The sequence below is a fragment of the Notolabrus celidotus genome, chromosome 7 (assembly GCF_009762535.1).
Source record: "Notolabrus celidotus isolate fNotCel1 chromosome 7, fNotCel1.pri, whole genome shotgun sequence".
In the NCBI taxonomy this organism is placed as follows: Eukaryota; Metazoa; Chordata; class Actinopteri; order Labriformes; family Labridae; genus Notolabrus; species Notolabrus celidotus.
Window position 1 is genome coordinate 17220292 of NC_048278.1, and position 19456 is coordinate 17239747.

Genomic DNA, 19456 nt, shown 5'->3' on the forward strand with positions numbered 1-19456 from the left:
CAAAAATGAAAATGTTTCCTGTTATGTAAAAAAAAATGTATAATTCAGGAAATGGGTAAAACTTTGGGGAAACACAGTTTCTTACAATGTAATCGTTGTTTTCCCATGCTGAAAACAGTTCAGCTTTTAGCCGGAGTGCAGTTGATGTTATTTTTGTATTTGGGAAGTCACATGGGAGAGGAGGTGGGGGGTCATGCTGAAGTCAGCTGCATTCTTATTTTTCCGTTGTTGTAATAATCAAAATGAAACGGGAGGAAAACAAAGAGTTTGGGGCATCCTGGGGGCTCATCGGCTGTTTATCTTTGAGTGTTTTAGATTTGTCCTAAATTTTGTTTTACTAATAGTGGCAGCCCCTGCAGCTGGTTGTCATGGAAACTAAATACAAGATGTGTGACCTACTTTTCATTTTCACAGACTGTGGTTATGGCAGTGCACAAAGAGGGAAATTAGCGCGATAGAGCCATGTAAAACAGTCTTCTTTGTTAAGCATGTGTCAGATGTCCACTGCTTTTTCTGCTTAAAAACCAAAACAAGTATCAGTTCCTCATTCCTGATTAAATCCTCACTGATTTCTTCTTTTGCCTTCTGAAAGGTGTGTGCTTGGAAACACCACCATCCTGGCAGAGTTTGCTGGCGAGGAGGAGGTGAACCGCTTCTTTGCACAAGGCCAGTCACTAGGGGCAAACACCACTAGCTGGCAGGCCAACCAGGGAACCAATCAGAACCGGATGGTCGGGACAGCGCAGACCCACTCTATGGGCCAGTGGAGCAGTGGTGGCGGTGGAAGCAAAGCCAGCGGAGGCGACCTGCTGTGGGGCGGAGTGCCCCAGTACTCCAGCTTGTGGGGACCACCCAACGGAGAAGACGCCCGCGTGATTGGTAGCCCCACCTCCATTAACACCCTGCTGCCTGGAGACCTGCTGAGTGGGGAGTCAATGTAGGGCGATGCCACAATACACTAACCATCCAAACCACCACCACCACCATGTCATGTAAGCCATTGGTGGAGGTTGGGGGTCGGAAAAATACAAAATAAAAAACAGTTCAATATGAACAGGAGCAAAACCCAAGCAAATCATGTGGCGATAATCAGTATCAATTTAAACTTTTTTGAACTGTGAATTGTAAATCAGAAAGTGGAGGTCAAACCCACACAGACTACAGACCTCCTCTCCTTCTGATTTACATTTGTCTCTTTTTGATTAGTTTACTTTTTTTGGAAAAATACAAAAACAAAAAAAACTTTTTCCTTTGGTATTTTTGAAAATGCATCATATAGAACTGAAACTGAAACGAGATACAACACAAAGAAACCTTTTAAGTGTTTTTAGTTTTTCCATGAGTATACATGACATCCTGTGTGAAGTGTTTTTAGGAGAAGCAATCAAAGCTGCCATCTGAGACTTTCCTTTTCCCTCCAAAAAAAAAGAAGAAAGAAAATCATCCTAAAATAAGACTCAAAACAACCATTCCCAGCATGTCCATGACGTGGTTCAAAGACCTTTACTAGTTCTTTTAATGTTTGTTTCTCAGCACTAATATTAGCCTTAAGTGCTCTCTGGCCCAGGTCCTTCCCAAGCCGCCTTTTTTAGTTTGTTTTGTAACTGAAGAAATAGCTGAAATCTTGCACAGTTTCACCTCTGAGCCAGCAAGTGGTACAGGACATGACTGGTGACCCACTCTGTCACCGAGCAGTAAGAAGGCCTTGCCACCTGCCTGGCCCACCAATCATCAGCTTGATTATTTTATCTCGTCTTCTCAAAGGGATCGACACAGCTCTCAAACGCCCTTTTTTTGTAGGTCTAGAACCAAGCGCTTTTTTTAATATCTATCGCAACATATAAGCTGAGAGAAGATTATTTGTCAACCTCTGTGTGTCTCCGCACATGGCAACGTATGTTCGGTGGCACCTAATCATTGACGTCTGCAAGCCTACATCCTTATGGTCACCTTCAATTGGAACCCAGTCGCTAACTGGTGCTTTGTTGATTTTTTTTATTGTCTTATTTGTTGTGAAGCCCAGCGGGCAGCCAGTTTTCGGTGGAAAATAAAACGGAACACAATTTCACCTTCATGTGACAGTAACATTGTGCAATATACACCATAGACCTTTCTTCCGTCCATACTCTGTGTCCTGGAGCTGGTTTCTCTTATGTGTTTTGATTGTTGCTGAATGCAGCAAAAGACTTTGGAACTTAAAAAAAAACCTTCACCCCTTTTTTCAAAAACTTGGATTCCCCCCAGGCCGCTGATCCCTCTGAAGCTGTTGGGGAAAACTCTGCAAAGAGGAAGCAGCAGCTGTTGAACTGTGCATGCAGCAAGCTGTACTTAAGAGTGACACTGGGTACACAATAATGCACACTTCCTCTCTGCATGCCACAGCCACACCCAACAGAGACTGAATCCACAGCGGGGTTGGAAGGTTCTGGGTATCTGGCACAATACCAAATAAGAGGGGTTTCCTCCTAATGCAGTAGACCTACGAGTGTTCCTTGCGTTTGGTACTGTACAAACAGAAGAGACTAAGACTTTTATAAATTCAAAGGGTTTTATCATAGCACTTATGAAGAGCAAATTGCTTCACCTGCAATCCAATAAATCAAGAAAAGAGCAGCAGAAACCTTGAAAACAACAAAAAATATATACTGCTCTTTTATGTACTATATCTTTTCCTTGGAAATGTGTCTGACATTGTTCCTCTGGTAGCAGGATGAAGGGAAAAAAAACTGAAATGCACCATTGGACTTTTGGGAAAAAACTGCAGTCTCTGATTTTTTTTTGAACAATATCAAAGTGAATATCACTGTTACTCCAAATGTTTCGCCTTGTTCTGTTCAGAGGCACTTGACTTGCAATGTCGGCTGTCTCTGACATCACTGGCCAGCCAGTGGGATTGGGGCGGGGGAGGGGGAGTGTCCACTGAGTGCCTCTCTGCTGTGGTCCTCTGGGTGTCAAGTGGTAGCCTCCCCACAGCGCAGCACTTCCTCCCGGGCTCCACTTGACCCCTCCCTCAGTCTCACGCGAAAAAAAAAAAAGCGGCACCTCTAAGACTGGCCAATCACGGCTCTTCGCCACAGGAAGCATCTCCAATGGAGAGGGGGGCTGCCACCGCTCGACTCTGCTGTCGATCCCCGACCTCCTCCCCATCTCTCAGTTCTTTGACACAAAGATCACTTTAGCTGGAAGATGTTATAGTCATATTTCTGGAATTTTTGCCAGTTTACTTTTTATTTTTTTGAAAAGATCATTTGACTTTATTTTTTCGATGTGTTATTTGTTATTTTGTCTACATGCAGTGGTCTATAAAATACTGGCTGCTGAACTAGCCCTTCACTGTTCATATGCAGAAACACTTTGGTCGAGGTGCCTCTGTATGTTCATCCTGTGTATTGAATGCAAAACGAAGATCAATACTACAGAGAGAAATTGATTGTCTATTTGTTTTGAACTGATCATGCTTTTGTGTTTGACAGTATTCTGTAGTACTTCCAGGTTGTATCTTGAGATGTGTAAAAAAATAGGGTGTCTCAGACAGGGGGGTGTGGGTGTTTGCTGTCCAAGCTGCTCCGCCTGCCTGCAGGCTGTCCCCCCTAACCCTTTGCCTAGCTGCTAAGCTATGCTACGTCCTCCCCTACTACTCCTCATCCTCTTCCTCCTCCACCTCAAACTAGACCCAGTAGCCCTCCCCTGACCAGGCACCAACAGGCCCTCCTATCTGTTTCTATGCAAAAGACTAGAGGCTGGGGCCCTTTGCAGCATGCCAAACCTGACCTGGGAACAAGCACTTCCTCTCAGAGCATGGCGAGCCCAAACACTTGTCCCCTGTGCTCCTCTGTCAGCACTTCAGAACGGCTGCCATGTTTGTCTCACTGGGCTAAGCCGGCAGAACACTGTCATATATACTCAAGTTTAACACTTTACCTGAAGTCAGCCTCTCTGCGCTGAAGAAGCTTCTGTCCAGCTCGATCTCAGGGTAGGAGAGTTGATGATACCTAGTACAAGATGCAGCTCTCCGTATCTGTCCTTTTACTGTGAGAGCAAAGTCTTAAATTAAAAGGCAACAATATGTTCAGACCTCACGCCTCCAACTGAATCCTAATTGGACAGGAAACGGCTTGTATTGATTCCCTTTTGAAAGGTGGCCTGTCGTAACTGTTTGGGGGCCTCTTAACGTGTAAAAGACGCCATCGTGTTGTGCCAATATAAATTCACTGAGTCATACTGTATCTTTATAGAGAGTACTTCTGTTCCCTGATTGGAGGAGCTTTGATAACCTTTGCAGAGGGTGCACCGGGGGACAGGAGGGATCAAACACATGGGCAGCAGCATCACACCCTTCAATTGCTGAGGGTTTTTTTATGCTTTTGTGGGGAGTGCCCCATGCTAAGGAGAAAATCTTTACTCAGTTGGGGGTTCCAGTTTGCTACAGTGCACAGTTGATGATGGGTAATCCCGGGTACATATTTTTTTAAAACCAAAAATGAAATCGCATTTTAACATCATTTTTATGAAGTTTGACATAAAAATCTTGAAAATGCTTAAAAAATCTAAATGGAAAAAAAATCTATAATATGTTAAAGCTCTGCACTTCTAGCTGAAACGTCTCCGGTCATCAGCTTCTACTACCACCATCTGAAGGAGTAGACTGGTGGCCGGGGTGCCTTTTTGTGGATGCTGTATTTATCTTTATGTTGTTTGTGTCCTGCTCAAAGCGGGCCCACTGAACTGTACATTTCCACAGACCCAGATGGCTTGGGCCCACTGTATCAGCCTCGCTCTCCTCGCTCTGCATCAGCAGGAGGGGAGGGGCACATTTCAAGAGGTACAAAGTCTTAAAACATTTTACAAAAAGATTTAAAAATTAAAAAAAAAAAAAAAAAAGAACAAGAAAACGGGAAAAGGCTACCTTTCAGGACTCGCAGTCCTGCAGCACACAAGCAAAAATCACTATTGCCTGTTTCTGTAACTGCCTTGATCCAAGCTCAGACAGACCCAATAGCCGAGGACCTCCCAGCATCCTGTACTAACTGGAGAACCCTGACAGTGAAGGGGGTTTCCCATGCTGCACCAGCATCGAGAGGCTCTCCTCTCTACAGCTCTGTTCTAGATAGCAGTATATATGTATTCACTACATATGTATATACTGTGAGTATGGTGTGTGGTATCACCTCTTCAGACTTCTTGGATCGTAACCTCCGACACTTTTCATTTTTGTTTGAAAGTTCATTCAACTGAAAAATGAGCAATATGTATTTTCCCCGCAAATAAGTGATAGGAAGGAAAGAATTGGGGTCGGGTGTAAACTGATACTTGATTGACTGAAAGCGTCGTCTTTCTTATACGGAGATGGATATGCACGTTCTGGTTTTGATGACATATTACAGTACTTTGAAGTGCTTGTACTGTGCATATGTGTATTTGTTTGTTGATTAGCCTGTCTAAAAGCCCAACCCAAGCAGTTGACAAAAAGAATCACAAACATATCAAAACAAAACTAAATATTGAACACAAATACTTGAATCATGGAACGCCAATAACATAATGTGAAGTCAGATATTTTTTTTTTTTTATCTCTCTCCATCTGACAGGTACATTTAGGGGCTTTTAGAGAATATTAAGAATTAAAGATTAAGTTACAAAAACAAAATCTTAGAGAAAATATTAGGAAAAAAATGCAAAAGTCATCTTAGATGTGTGCTTGAAAGTCAGATGTTTGTATGAATGTGTGTGCAAGAAACTGTTTGTGAAGCGGGCACATGGCCTGCTCTTGTGTTCCACTCGGTATGTTGTTTTTTATTGTTTTTTATCTTTTATTATTTTTGTTGTTGTTCTGTCAAAAACTATTCTGATAGACATTGTTATTATTTTCTAACGTTGCACTGAGTGTCTTCTACCCCTCGCTCAGCTAATCGTAAAGAAACGAGTCTAAGTACGGAGGGGAGATGGTGACAATTCATGTGTACATGTTTACTCAAGGACTTAATGGATTTTGTTTTCATTCTATCTGTAAAAAGTTTATCTACCTTATAGTGGCTTTTATTGTGGAATAATCCAATACAAGGATTATCATTGAGTATTGCACCATTTTGTTCCAATGATAGAAAAAATGAAGAAAAAAAACTAAAAATGAAGAAAAAAAAAGAACAAAAAAAGAAAAAAAGAAAAAATGGCTAAAAAAACAAACAAAGAACTGTGGCCATAGCTAGCTGTAGAAGGACTAGTAATCCCTCTGTTAACTTCATGGACAAATGGAAAGGGATAAAGTGTGGGAGGTGAGTTTGTTACAGGACTCATTCCAGAGGTGCCTATCTTTTCTGTTTTTGTTCTTTTGCGAAAAGCCACCTGTCGTTTACAAGCATTTAATTTGTCTGAAGTTCAAGGAAATAGGATAGAAATTTATAACAGGAATGTTGTAAAAAGAAAAGAAAGGACAAATTTCATCTTCCATCAACTATGGACATGAAAATCTTCCAAATGAAGATTTATGCTACTTAAAGAACTCTGGGATTGATCAGTGTTGTGTCATATTTCCAATTTTGATTTCTCTTTCAGTGTCGACAGACTATCTCTGTATGTGTTTAGTCGTGATTTTGTGTTTTCTGTAAGCGACGCAGTTTGCTCACAATCTTGCACACTGATAAAAAGATGTGGATTTTGTCTCAGGAAGGCCAGGGTTCCAGATACCAACTCCATCATTTCTAGACTTAATGTTTTTGTGAATAAATAAAAGCTGAAAACAATTAAACTCCAAGCAAGCACTGAAGGTTCTGAGTTTAACAGAATATAGAGTACCTTTGTTTCTTTAAAACAACTACAAAAATGTTCGTAGCAAGTTATATATTTACCAAATAAGACTGAGAATCAACTTTGAAAGAAGTGGAGTGCTTTACATGTGAAATCTAAGTAGAAATTGCTTTACATTTAAACAACCATCAATGGTTTTGATTGTCGAGAAGACAGTGACATTAAATGCATTTGTATGTTTTGACTGTGTGTCTTTAAGTTTCCATCCTGAAGTCCAGGAGCATTGTGCAACAAGTTTGTTTTTAATCCTCTCTTCTGTCTGTGAACGCGTCTGTTCCCCTGAACAGGTTTTCAAACGTTGAGAGATTTGTTTATTAACATGTAACAGATGGTTTTCAGAGGCAGGTTGAAGAGGAGGAATAAAGCTGGTTTTTAAAAGGATCATGATCTATGCACAAGTGGGAGGGAAGAGTCCAAACCCAGCTGCTGTACTGCAGGCGTTTGTTGACTCACACTCTGGGGTTCAGGGTTCGATGTAGGGTTGTTCTTTTGTCTCTTGCTCAATTTTTCTCCACTCTCTTACTTCCCTCTCCCCCAATCCACCCAACCCCTCCCTATTTTCAGCATTATCTAATGTTTTAGCAAAACTTTACATTGCATCGCCATGCTGTGTAATCCTTAACCAATGAGCGCTTATCCTTATGCTAAAACACTGTGGGTTGTACTGAAGAAAAAAAAAGCCCATGACTTTTATGGCTGTCTGTTTTTTAAAGGGAGGAGGGTGGGTGGGGGAATGGGGGTACTTTGCCTTTGCCTTTCTCTTTACTTTGAAAAAAACATAAAGGAAAAATGTCTGTAACTGAATACAAAGTTGTGGCTTTTAATGTTGTTCTTTTTTTCTCCTCATAGAATGTGATTGTTAAGGACATGCACCGTAAAAAATGTTTCCATTAATTATGGAGCTTCTTTCGGACTATATTAATAAATTACAAATTTTCTTGGCTGTTGCTTTGTGTCCTGTCTCTTTTGTGTTTTGTTCATCATTCATTTCAGTAAAAACTCAAAAAGATTTGAGTCTTTTCATTATTTCAACTGTCTATTTTATTTTAGTAAGGCGTGCTGAAATAGGAACAATAGAGAGGCAAAAGTAAACACTTAACATACACCCTTCATAATGCAGGGCCACTTCAATGCCTTAATACAGCTCCTCTGCCTTTGGTGAAATACTGGTGACTCAGTGTGTCATATAACCTTGCGGAATGCTGTTGCAGAAGCACGAGAAGTAACAGCAAGAGCTACACACAAACGCACACAGTGTAGTACCGCCCTTCCTGCACTGCTGGAGCATACTGATCACCTCTCACTTCTGTAACACCTGTGTAACAGCCACTTAGTCCCACCATCACGCCTCAAAGACATTCATATTGAAGGTGAGACATTTATATGGGTGCAAATATCACACCTCTAACTGACTGTGGAAAAGGCTAGAAAGTATATTAACCCTCCTGTTATGTTGCAGGTCAAATTGACCCATCACAAGTACAAAAATCTAAAAAATTCGCATTTCTAATGTCACAGTGGATGAAAGGCCAGTGGCATTCAGAGGTTCCTTTCATCTTTGGTAATATTTGCCTTCGAAAACAGCTAAATACAGCATAAAAATCTGGGCTGCATGTGACAGAAGAGGTGTCTCTTTGTTAATTCATCAACATCACTACTTGTCCTCACTGAACCATGATCTGTGAGAATTAAAAAAACCACCATTGCACTAAATATTGATTTAAATGGTTAATAATGGAGTTAATGAGAAAAAAAAAAGATTTAAGAAATGTTTATTGAGATTTTTTGGGGTTCGGACACTTTTGGATCATTAAATATGCCCCGGGTCAAGCTGACCCAGGAACATTATTGCTGTCCCTAAGAAACGAACATGACAGGAGGGTTAAGGTTGGTTTTACATTTCTCAATTTGAAATGTTTGAAATAAAAAACTGGAAGGCTCTTTATACAAATATATGATATACTTGTATGATTCAGTGGGATGCAAGATTTATCAGATTTTGAAGAGACAGTATAGAGCATTTACGCACCATTAGCACGCTGCAACACCTTTAAGAGTGGGTTCCTGTTTTAGTAGAATTTTGTGACCAAATATGCTTTTGACAGGAGTTTTATCTTTTACTGAATCACATCAATAAGTGACAGTCAAGTAATCTGCAATAGTTACATAATCATTAACAATGTTGATTTTAACTCTACAAAAATGTGCATTGGAGACGTTTTATAAGAAAATAATATTTTCAAAAATAGTTCAGAGTAAGTAAAGCTAAGACTTCAAGTGATGAGAAATTATGTACCAACCTAAACTTTCTAAAGAAGCAACCTTTCTTTCTAATCAACTTTAACTGTTTCACAAATAACCTTAAAAATATACATAACACCTTTATATACAGCACTGTGATAAACATTCTAAATACCATGAATGAATGTTTTTTTTCACCCAATTCACTTGCTCACATTTGTTTAAGGTTTCAAAGGAGTTGCTTAAATGTAAACTATCTTTCTAAATATCTGCTATCCATTAATGAGAGCTTCAAAGACACATTTGAAGATGCACTACAGCTCGGCCAGAAGTCCAGTCAATTTTTGACAGCTTAGTTGATCTTTCTTTTGTGTTGGTGAGGAGGTCTAATATTTCATTATGGTGACCCACTCCTGGGGTAGAGGCTTCCACTGGGGCGTTCATAGTGGTTTTCAGGGCAGGATTTCTTCACGTGACAGTTTTTGTACTCAGAAGAATCCATTTCCTCCAGATGACAAGGGGCCAGCTTTCGGCTTTCAGTCTTCACTCCGGACATCTCCTCGTAGATGGGGGCATGAGGGCGTGCCTTGACATTGCGGCGTGCTTTACCCTGAAAGTCACAGAGACAGGATGACATGAAATCAGTAAAGGAAATACACTATATTTCCTGTGCTAAAATCAAAGTGTGTCCTTTTTCGAGCCACATCCTGAACAGGAAGTGCTCACCATATAATCCTAATCAAATTTTGGCTTTGGCTTTTAAAAAAATAGTACGTCAGTGTTTGCATAAACTTCTTGAACATAAATGTTACAAAATTTTCACTGTTTGCCTCATTGGTCTTCAAGAAAAGCATGCTGACAGCTGACAGTTGTGAAACTGGTGTGGTTTTTGTGGTGAGCTGAAGAAGATATATCAGCACGCTCTCAAAGTAGGAGGTGCTTGTGGTAATACACCAGTTTAATTTCCCCTAAACTGTAGTAGAGCCAGAGCAGCATATTATCAACCTACTCACTTTATGAAACAGCAAACATCCGATGAAGAGGAAGAGGACGAGGATGGTCACAGCTGCAGACAGCGTGTAAAGTAGAGAGGAGTAGCCAGAGCAGCCGCACTGACCTGCAGATGAGCAGAAAGAGAAACACCAAATATGAAACACCGAGCTGCCATAATGCTCTGAATTCCTGTCCCTGATGTCTTAAAACAATGCTCGGAAATACAGAAGTATAAATAACTGAACTTGAAAACAAAAGTAACACCTCAGGTGATGTTTTAAGAGGAATTAGCGTCAGAAATCACTGAGGCAAAGTTCCTTCCTTGATCAGGCCTGCTGTTTGATCTTATTATTTAGAGGGAAAAAATGAGTCATTATGTGATGATTATAGATCATCAGACATACAGTCAAAAGTGATCATAAATAGGTAGATCATAAATGTCTGCTAACATCAAACTCTGAGGTCTGATAATATCCGGAGGTTCAGTCTGGTTTGCTCAGTGAAAGCTAAAAATAAATTAATCAACCGCTTTCAGAAATTATGTACATGTTTTCGTTTCAATGGTTATACATCGTTCCTTTTTTTTTTCAAAGTCTAATTCCAAAAACCAATGCCTGATTTTGTTTGATGATCAGTGACTTTCACCGAAAAACAAACAGCAGATTTAGTTATCTACTAGTTTTGGCCTAATGTATTTTCAAGTTCAAACACATTTGATGGAATTTGTTGACAATACAGAGTCGTCAGAAAAGCACCAGTCACATATGTATGACTGCAAATGGAAGTTCTGCATCTGTAACTTGAGGTTTATTAAGTTATTTTTCTAATCAAAAAATGTTTGTTTTTCTGACTTTGTATGTCCAATAATATAGTTACAATTGTTTGACATTGATTTGGTATCAATAAGCCTACATCACACAACACTGTGTAGTCCTTTTTAAGACTGCACTACATCTATCAGAAATCAGAGTGATTACAGAAAAAGCTAACTGAAGATATACATTTCATTTTTTATTGATATCTCTTCTTGTCTACTATCTTTAGTGCACAAACTCACAGACACACAAGACAAAGGGGAAACATGTTAGTGTTAAACTGACAGAAGTCATTACAAAACATGTTTTGCACAGGTTACAGATAAGAACAATATATTTCATTAGTAGTGATTGTCACAGAAGAACTTCTGAAGAAATTAGAGCTGAAATAAGAGATCATGATAAAACACAGGAGAAAACAGAAGGAGGAGAAACACAATTAATAAACTGAACATCGGTTAGTATAAAAGGACAAATGTGTTTGGAATCCAAAGCCAGAAAATATGAGTTAGTCTGATTCTCCCGGCCCTGCAGTGAGGTGACCCACCTTGCACAGACACAAAGAACACGTTTCTGCCTAGGTCGGTGCTTCTGTCAGGCGAGCCACGCAGGAGCAGTGTGCAGCTGTATAGGCCGCTGTCCTCTGGCTGCAGCTGCAGCAGGGTCAGATTGTAGGTGATGCCTCCGGGGCTGGGGGCCAATGACAACTGGAACCTCTCATCAGGGAACCGGGAGGAAGAGGATGAAGGCATGTTGCTGCTGTGACGCTTTGAGTGATACAATAGCTCCACTGGTGCCCAGCGATTCCTCTGTCGCTTCAGACACACTCCCTCCACGGCCAGGGCCTCCCCTTGAGGGGGGAGACAGGGGAGTACAGCAGAGCCCCCTGCACAGGTTTCTACTGAACCTATGTCCATGGACCCAGGGGCGTCTCCAGTGGGGAGAGGGAGTGACACTTAGAATATCACCTATGTCATGTTGTTATGTTTGAGCTTTAGCAGTCACAGTTAGGACACAATCTCATTAGGACTTTTGTTTTATGAATCTCTAAATCTGATTTCCTCTCATTGATACAGTATTTTCAGGGGTGAGCTGCTCTAAATTGATTAAGGAGAAATTTCCTTGTAGATGAGTGCATCTTTGAGTGTGTACCATAACATACAGTGGATAGCAAAAGTCTTCACACCCCTGTTAAAATGCCAGGTTTTCTGATGTTAAGAAATGAGACCAAGATAAATCATGGCGGAACTTTTTCCCACCTTTAATGTGACCTATAACATGAAACAGTTCAATTGAAAAAAAATGTTGAGGGGGAAGAATAAAAATAAGAAAATAAAACAATTTGGTTGCATAAGTGTACACACCCCCTTATAACTGGGGATGTGGCTGTGTTTAGAATAAACAATCACATTCAAACTCATGACAAATAGTTGTCAGTATACACCTGTCATAATTTAAAGTGACTTTGATTAATCCCAATAAAGATCAGCTGTTCTTGGAGGATTTTCCTGACATTTCCTCAGTTGCATCTTATAACAAAAGCCATGGTCCACAGAGAGCTTCCAAAGCGGCAGAGGGATCTCATTGTTTAAAGGTATCAGTCAGGAGAATGGAACAAAACAAACACTTCCAAAGCATTAGATATACCATGGACTACAGTGAAGACAGTCATCATCAAGTGGAGAAAATATGGAACAACAGTGACATTACCAAGAACTGGACATCCCTCCAAAACTGATGACAAGACGAGAAGAAAACTGGTCAGGGAAGCTTCCAAGAGGTCTACAGCAACATTAAAGGAGCTGCAGGGATATCTGACTAGTACTGGCTGTGTACTACATGTGACAACATCTCTCCTATTCTTCATATGTTTCTGCTATGGGTAGGGTGGCAAGACGAAACCGTTTCTTATGAAGAAAAACATCCAAGCCCTGCAAAATGTTTCAAAAACATACATGAAGTCTCCCAAAAGCATGTGGCAAATGTTTTATAGTCTGATGAAACCAAGGTTGAACTTTTTGGGCATAATTCCAAAAGATATGTTCGGCATAAAAACAACACTGCACATAAAGAACACCATACCCACAGAGAAGCATGGTGGGGGCAGGGTCGTGGAACCAGGGCCTTAGTCAAGGTGAAGGGAAGTATGAATGGTTACAAAAAACAGTCAATTTTAACACAAAACCTCCAGGCCTCCGTTAGAAAGCTGAAGATGAAGAGGAAAAAAAAAAGGAGTGCTGCAATAAAATCAAAAGGTGCTTCAAACAGTTATTAGTAAAAGGGTGTGCACACTTATGCAACCACAATATTTTAGTTTCTTACTTCTTATTCTTCCCCCTAAAAAAATCTTTTTTTTTTCAATTGAATTGTTCATGTTATAGGTCACATTAAAGGTGGGAAAAGTTCCGCCATGATTTATCTTGGTCTCATTTTTTTACATCACAAAACCTGGCATTTTAACAGGGGTGTTCATATAAATGAACAGTATCCTGAAATATAATAATTGTATTATTTACTAATAACTCATCCACCTCTAAAAGCATATTCAGAGTGCTGTTTGGAATTTGTATTTCAGGGGTATAATGTAGTATATAAATTCTATATGACTCATTTGTTTTATGATGCACTGGAAGCATTATTTTTTAGGTCTTTTAAAATTTAAACCAGTTTACTCATGGCCGGGAAGTTCTGAAAGTCTGCAGTGCTTAAAAACAAAACTACAGAAAAGAGTGAGTCATGCTGTAAAAAAAGCTGAATGTGTCTGAAATCAGGAAAGGAGAAAAATGCAAATATTTGTAGATCAGGTGATTAGAGCAGTGTTTCCCTTAAATAAGGTTTCAGAAACTGCTAAAAGGCCAAGTTTGATGCTACACCACAGAAGCAATGATTCTGATAAAAACAGGTTCTTTATATAGGCTGTCAAATTTTGTGTTAATTGTTTTATTAGATTTATTTGTATATAAGTATAGTTATGTGAGCATTTTTTAGGTTTATAAAAAAATCCAATAATAAGGAAACTTTGGGTAGCCAAGTTTTAAAAAATCCTTCATGCTGGCCATCCTCATACATTGTAACAATGTTTTAATTTTGATTTAGCACTTTAATTCAAAAGGACGACCCCCTGATAAAACCTCACAATTATCTCAATAACTTCCGCATGTATTGTCTCTTGGGTCTTCTGGGCACCTTAGGAAGTGGTAGGTAGTGGTGCTCGAAGCAAACAAACTGTAAATGTTCACCTCACACTCCTCCCCCACCTTTGCTTTGATATGTGGCATTTTTTAGACTACTTTCTGTGGTGGTGTGGGTCGTAGTGTTGGAAATTTTAAGTGGAAAAACACCTGCAAAATGTTTGGGTTAAGATAGAGAAAAACTTTAACTCACCAGAAGTAACCAGGAGGAAGAACTCAGTGTTTCCCTGCAGTCTCAGGTCTTCAGAGACAGGATTATCCACAACAAACTCACAGAAATAACGATCCGTGTCACTGGCTCTCAGCTGAGAGATGGTCACATTCAGAGAGTGGCTGCTCGGGTCTCCACTGACACTGGTGCGGTTCTTATCATCGTCGCCCACGGTGGGCATAGTCTTGGTGTACATAAATAGCATCTCCCCAGGATGCAGCCACTTGCGCATCAAGTAGACACCGTAGGGTGGGGGGTCTCTTTGATTCAACACACAGGGGAGAACCACTGACCCCCCCTCATTCCTCTCCAAGAACTGAATTTCACAGCCGACTTCAGAAAAACAAAGACAGAAAGGATTGAAATGTAATGGAATAATACTTGTTGGTCATATTTTTGGGCATTCATATAAAAACATAAAAGTAACTGCAATGACCTATTTACATTATTAGGTAGAGGGTAACAAATACTTTAAAAGACATTATGTAAGTTTTGCTATTATCTTCATTATTGAGAAAATTACAAACACACTATACTAAAAAAAAGAAATATAAAACAGACAGATGTGTATTCATCCTTTGATTATCCTATTTAGTATTTATGAGAGCAAACATTTATCACACATATGCTTGATCAAATAACAGCAGAGTTTAATCTAGCGTGATACCACTAAAAGAAGCAGTCTAAATAATCAAAAATTGGATTCATCCCAGATCCTAAAGTTAATGATTTCTAAAAAGTGACTTCAAAAAATGGAATGGTTCAACCTGACCAACAGAACTAAACTCACCCCATCCAGTCTGCATGAAGAACAGAGTCCACAGAGAGGCAAGGTACCTGATCCCAGTCATCTTAAACACTCAGCAGACACAAGATCTAGAGATAAGTCAGAGATGTGCTCTATGACAGCTCAGACACAAACTTCTCCAAACTGATCAACACAAGTTTGGTTAACAGTAAATGAAACTAAGAGGAACCCCATGAAGCTCCACCTTCAAACCTCAAGATATGCTCAAGAGGAAGCAAACACTAACTAACATAGTCTGAAAAAATGGCTCCCACAGAGCCAACATGCTGATGAAATAATGTATCAGTAGAAATTAAAAGACCAGATAATGAAGTAATGATCAGTAGAATTGTAATAACCCAGAAACACCCAAGCCCTTTTTTCAACAGACTAGCTTGACTGTCAAAGTTTCTTTTTAATCACACTTGCATGAACTGTCTTTCTCCCCGTTTGAGCCCCCCAAACTTATTTTACTCATCCAAGAGGAAGTTACATTGACTGCCTTGTTGTTAACAGGATGTGTCTGCTTCTTGATGATAAGTTTTGTCAGTTGACAGACAACTCAGGCAACTCTTAAAGTGTGCAGACTGGGTATGAAAGACAGAGCTGTACACCTGAGACTCTGGTCTGAAATATTCCCCCCCAAAAAAAGGCTTGACCGTCCAAAGTCCAATCCTTGAAACTTGAAAATGTTAGATTATTATGGATCTGGGAGAAAACAATGTCTAGTTCCTATTCAACAAATGGACAAGATAAATGATTGTTCTCATGTGTGAACGATATCAGCCAACTACTATTTGAGAGCCGGTTTTCTTTTTTTCTTTTTTTCCTTTTTGTGATTACAATTGATATTTTTTTTGCACTTTTGCTGCTTAACTCCTATTTCATTGCAAAGGTAGCTGTGTACCAAGTGGCAACCTCCAATCCTGAGGCAAGGCAAGGCAACTTTATTTGTATCGCGCAATTCAACTCAATGTGCTTTACATTAAAACATTAAAAGCATTGGAAACATTCAGACAAGCATAAAAGAGCACAATTAAAATGACAAATATAATAAAGCAGAAAAGAAAAGTATAATTAGAAATATATTAAAAGTAAATTTAAAATTTGCATTTAAAGCAAGTTAAAATAAGCTAAAATTGGAAGGTAAAAAAGTCTTAATCTTTGATTTAAAAGAGCTGAAAGTTGGAGTGGACCTACAGCTTTAAGGGAGTTTGATCCATATATGTGGTGCATAATGACTAAACGCTGCTTCACCATGTTTTTGACTCTTGGGACTGAAAGCAGACCAGTACCTGATGACTCAGAGGTCTCTGACAGACAGGAAGCCAGTATACGGATCTAAGAACTGGAGTTATGTGATCTACTTTTTTGGTCATGTTAGGACTCCAGCATGTATGAGCTGCAGGACTCCAGCATGTATGAGCTGCAGGACTCCAGCATGTATGAGCTGCAGGACTCCAGCATGTATGAGCTGCAGGACTCCAGCATGTATGAGCTGCAGGACTCCAGCATGTATGAGCTGCAGTCATCTGATGGACTTTTAAGGGAGTCCTGTAAAGACACCGTTACAGTAGTCTAGTCTGCTTAAGATAAATGCATGGATGAGTTTTTCTACATCCTTACTTACTCTTAAGGTGATAGTATGCTGACTTTGTAATTGTCTTAATCTGGCTGCTGAAATTAAGGTATGAGTCTATGGCTACACCACTGTTTCTGGGTTGGTTTGAACATTTCATCATTGAAGATTGGAGCTGAGCAGTAACCTTTAACCTTTCTTTCTTGGATCCAAAAACAATCATTTCAGTTTTTTCTTTGTTTAACTGAAGACAATTCAGGCTTGTCCAGTCATTGATTTGTTCAGTGCATTTACTCAGTGTTTGTATGGGACTGTAATCCCCTGGTGATATGGTGATGTAAATGTGTGTGTCATCTGCAGAGCTATGGTATTTTATTTTGTTGTTTCTTATTATCTGACCTTAGGGGAGCATGTAGATGTTGAGTAGCAGAGGCCCCAGAATGAATCCCTGAGATACTCCACAGGGAGAAATTAAGCCACATTGGAATGGTTTGGGCCAGTGTTTCTTTGTAGATGGAGCATTTGAGAGCATTGGAGACAGTGAAGTTAGCGAAAACTGGACAATCACACGTCTGGGGTTTCCACAATGCTCGTCGTTCATTATTAACTACACGTCGACCTTTCAAAGCCCGGTTGTACGACCACTATTTTATCATACATGAACAAACAGCAGTTACACAGACCTTGACGTTACTGTTGAGTTGAGCGGCAAAAGTAACAGGAGCTTGGATATACTGTAGGTATACATCCACAGCATAAGTGCAACTCAAACTGACTTCACCTACATGAGCTGTCTCTGATAGGCTTCAAAACTCAGCTTCAGAAACCAATGGGTGATGTCACTGAGACTATGTCCATGTTGTATCCAGTCTATGCTACATACCAGCAGGAGGTAAACCTACAGTCAACCAGTGTGCACATGTAGCTAAAGACATGGCAGAGCAGCCAGTGTTTCATTCATGGAAATATTACCATGATTTTGAGTTTTTGAGGCAAAAAGAGTGATATCCCAAACTAAATGTAAGCTGTGCCTCGAACAGGAGCTTGTCAGCTGCTAGGACCTCAAATCTGAAGAAGCGTCTGCAAGCATAACATAGCTCGACAATGCTTGTGGCAAGGCCCAATAGGGAGGAGATGCCAGTAGTGCTACACTCTGAAACATGAGTGAGTAGCTTTTAGTTCAACTTTAACTGTCACTCAAAAGGACATTCATGACCTTATAATACATTGTGTTATGGAAGAGATGCTACAGATATCAATGGTAGAGCCTCTATCTTTCACACCATCTGGACAATAAAACTCAGCAATATGAAAGGAGTAGGAGGTTGAAGGGTTTTCATTTTTGGAAAGGTACAATTTATAGAAATGGAAATATTTCGTGGTTAAAGTCTTGATTGAAACGCTCCTTGGCTCATCCTTTCCATCTGTGACAGTGGCCTTTGAAGACAAGATTCTCTTGTGATGCATGATAATTACGATCCACTATTAGTCAAGTATTATTATCAAAATATCTATCAATACAAATTATTTTGTGCGTTTGTGCTTCTTCGTCTTCCAACCACTGCATTGCTGATGGCCACTCACTAAATATAAAACCAAGTATGTTACTAGTTTGTACATTCAAACACAAATTAATAGGGGAATGCATCGATAAATAGAGTTTGAGCAGGTTATTTGTTGAAGGTTACATTTCTCCTACTTTCCCATGCTCTAAAGATAAACTCTGAAAGAGCAAACACGTTATCAAAGAGATATTAAATTAAATGACAAGGGACACTTTCCGTATGAATCAAATCTAAGTCAGGTGCATTCACTTTTTTAACCAGACTGTCTCATAAATCGTGATAAAGTATAAAATCAAAGGATTTGCATTTTCCACTTCATTAAACTCTTCAAGTCTACCTTCTTGTAATAAATCAAATATTTCTGATGTCCATTCACAAGTCCCTAATGTAATATCTTACTGGCACCCCTGCTGGGTGTTAACCCCTGGAGCATTGCACCCCATTTCTCCATGATATCTTTTGTAACCCCATATTCCTGACACATAGCCTAAAATCGGACATAGGCATGATTGATATAGTTTGAAATAAGTGAAGTAGCCCAGATCTCTAAGTATTCTATAGTTTTTCCTATAACACCACCTAATGCTGTACTTGCTAAATAAGCTAAAACTGAAGTGCCATGTAGGAAGGACACATTTTCCCCTACATAAACAGAAAAATATTCCTTTCTCAAACAGGGTTACAAACATCTATAATTTGCGTTGTCCCCTCCTACATGTCGAGTACAAGATGCTGCCATCTGGTCGCAGATATAGCCTACCCAGGTGTAGAACTAGCAGAATAAAAAACTAATTTGTCCATGGTTCCTTTTTCTGCACCATTCAGCAACAGATGTCAGCATTGTTTGTAAATCTCCATTTTCTGAAAGCAGAACAATATCATCTGTGTAAAAAATGATGCTTACAAGTAAACCACCACATATAACTCCTTTATCTAACTGCTTTACCTCTCCTGATAAATCACCAATTAAGACCGCAAACAATGTCAGTGATAAAATATCACCTTGCTTAACATCTGAGGGGGTGGGAAACCATTCTGTAAAATAGCCACTCACTTTTTAAATGTTCTCCTTGTGGAAATCAATAACATTAGAGAATGTGGGGATATTCTCTTCCAGTCTGTTGGCTCTTACTCTAGCCATTTTGTTCCTCTCCTAAGAAGCTGTTTCGCTCTAAAATGGTGGCCCCTGTGGAAGGGCACCCACTCCTTAAGTAGACATAAACGGTGCACTCTAAGTTAACAAAAACAAAATGATTTTGAGGTTCAGGTG

At 39.7% G+C, this 19456-nt stretch overlaps 2 protein-coding genes across 2 annotated transcripts in view; one reads left to right on the plus strand and one right to left on the minus strand.

The window, feature by feature from the left end:
* tnrc6c2 (trinucleotide repeat containing adaptor 6C2) overlaps window positions 1-7752 on the plus strand; it is a 54213-nt gene extending 46461 nt beyond the window's left edge. Inside the window, 1 exon segment of the mRNA XM_034688400.1 lies at window positions 593-7752. Within this exon segment, the coding sequence (XP_034544291.1) occupies window positions 593-941 (349 nt within the window). The 3' untranslated portion in view covers window positions 942-7752.
* A 1023-nt stretch (window positions 7753-8775) lies between these two features.
* On the minus strand, window positions 8776-15181 carry cd7al (cd7 antigen-like). Its single transcript, XM_034686994.1, has 5 exons — window positions 15046-15181; window positions 14238-14588; window positions 11401-11784; window positions 10059-10162; window positions 8776-9655 (listed from the first exon to the last, which is right to left on the minus strand). Exons 1-5 carry the CDS (start codon window positions 15104-15106, stop codon window positions 9443-9445), a joined length of 1113 nt encoding a protein of 370 aa, XP_034542885.1. The 5' UTR covers window positions 15107-15181; the 3' UTR covers window positions 8776-9442.
* Between the last annotated feature and the right edge of the window lie 4275 nt (window positions 15182-19456).